Raw genomic sequence first — 2,047 nt, 5'->3', positions numbered from 1 at the left:
GAATGTAATTAGATCAGTTTGTTATGTTCCCCTTGGTTATTTCTCCGTCCTGTGTGTCTTTTCAGCTCGAAGCAAGAAGGTAGCAGAGGAGCCGGAGACGGTCGAAAAGCGGCTGCAGTTGATCAACTCCTCTTATAACCAGCTGTGCGACCTTGCGCAGAAACGTCACCTCTACCTGGAGGAATCCATCAAGCTCTACTCCTTCTTCAGCGAGTGCCAAGGCTTTGAGCTTTGGATGAGGGAGAAGGAGAAGCTCCTAAAGATGGACGACAAGGGCGACACCGTCGATGCCGCCAAGAAGAAGTTCGAGCAGTTCTTGACAGATCTGTCGGCTGCGAGTCGCAGGATCGAGATCATCGACAAGATGGTGAAGGACTTCGTGGCCTCGGGTCACAGCCAGCTGGAGAAGATCAAGAACCGCCACAAACAGATCCAGGACCAGTGGGCCCATCTCAACCGCCTCAAGCAGCAGAAGGAGCGAAGTCTGGAGGGCGCCTCGAGCGTGGAGCTGTTCCACCGCACGTGCGACGAGACCAGGGACTGGATGGTCGAGAAAATGGAGAAACTAGACACGGATGAACTGGGAAGAGACTTGAAAACAGTGCAGTCTCTTCAGCGGAAGCACGACCAGTTAGAGAGAGAACTGGCGCCAGTAGAAGAAAAGGTAAACCATCAGTAATAAATACATTAAAAATGTTTTGTATCTTTGGTGCTATTGAAAGTAGATTTTTTTGTCTTCAGCCAAATAATAGTCTCAATAATTGGAAGTAGACATAAAGACATTATCACTCCGATTTTCCTCTCCCCAGGTGCGTCGAGTTAACCTTCTCGCCGATTCAGTGAAAGCGTCATACCCCCGCGAGAGGCATGCCGTAGAGGACCGACAGGAGGAGATTCAGCAGTATTGGGGACAACTCAAAGGAAAAGCACTGGAGAGGAGAAACCGTCTGGAAGAAGCTGTAGGACAACAGATCTTCCTCAACTCTGCCAAGGTGTGTGGCTTACCCCAATTCTGTCTTTTGTCTTGGAAGTAATTACAGATCGTGCTGTATATTGGGAAGCATATGTAACATATTCACCTTTCTCCATCTACAGAGCTTGCTGAACTGGGTGGGCGATGTTAAAAATGCCCTGAACTCCGACGAGCCAGCACGTGACGTAACAACTGCAGAACACCTGCTGAAGAGTCACCAAGACCTTGGGGATGACATCAGGGCCCATCAGGATGAATTCAATGAGCTTGGTCAACTTGGTGAAAAGCTCCTGAAAAGAAACCCAGACTTTGGTGAAGTGAAAGAAAAGGTCTGTACTGTGAATCCTGCGTTTATTACGTAGTATATCATGTATCGTCCATAGTATAGTGTATACATTATCTGATTTTTTGTTTTTTAATTATCCGAAAACCTGGCTCCATCCTTGTTGAGTTAAATATACATACGGTTTCACTGATTTCCTAAACCACGTTCAGTAATAGCAAATTTCTTCAGTCGATCTCACAATATTTTTTTTTACAGATGGCTCTGCTTGGAGAGGAGCAAAGAGCAATCCACCGTGGTTGGCAGGAGAAAGGCGACTGGCTGCGGCAGTGCATGGACCTCCAGCTCTTCAACAGGGAGGCTGATCAGATCGATGCTGCCACAAGCTCTCATGAGACCTTCCTTGACTATAAAGACCTTGGGGTGAGTTGACTGATATATATTGATAGTTATGATCATTAAGTTGAACGTATTTTGGTGGCTTATATTCCATATAACTTTGATGGGTTATTTTTTTACTGGGTGATAGGTGACGGAATCAATGTGCCTTTTACAGAGTACCCTTGATGACGTAGAAGCGCTCCTGAAACGACATGACGATTTCGAGAACACCTTGATGGCTCAAGACGAAAGGTTACGAGTGTTCAGCGAGATGGCAGACAAGCTCATTGCTGCTGAACATTACGATGCTAAGTACATAAATGAGCGGAGAGATCAGGTAGGTGTATATGGGAAATAATATTCCATAATTTTATCCAGGCATGCTAAAATGTTCATTCTGATATTAAAGG

General features: G+C 45.9%; 1 protein-coding gene across 1 annotated transcript in view; it reads left to right on the top strand.

Annotated features, from left to right (window-relative positions):
- LOC119582031 (spectrin beta chain, non-erythrocytic 2-like) overlaps window positions 1-2,047 on the top strand; it is a gene marked incomplete at its 5' end in the record, with an annotated part of 75,134 nt that overhangs the window by 38,139 nt on the left and 34,948 nt on the right. The window contains 5 exon segments of the mRNA XM_037930241.1: window positions 66-664; window positions 810-992; window positions 1,096-1,302; window positions 1,515-1,679; window positions 1,813-1,974. Coding sequence (XP_037786169.1) covers window positions 66-664; window positions 810-992; window positions 1,096-1,302; window positions 1,515-1,679; window positions 1,813-1,974 — 1,316 coding nt within the window.

Source organism: Penaeus monodon, chromosome 15 (assembly GCF_015228065.2).
Source record: "Penaeus monodon isolate SGIC_2016 chromosome 15, NSTDA_Pmon_1, whole genome shotgun sequence".
NCBI lineage: Eukaryota > Metazoa > Arthropoda > Malacostraca > Decapoda > Penaeidae > Penaeus > Penaeus monodon.
This window is presented reverse-complemented; position numbering and strand designations above follow the sequence as displayed.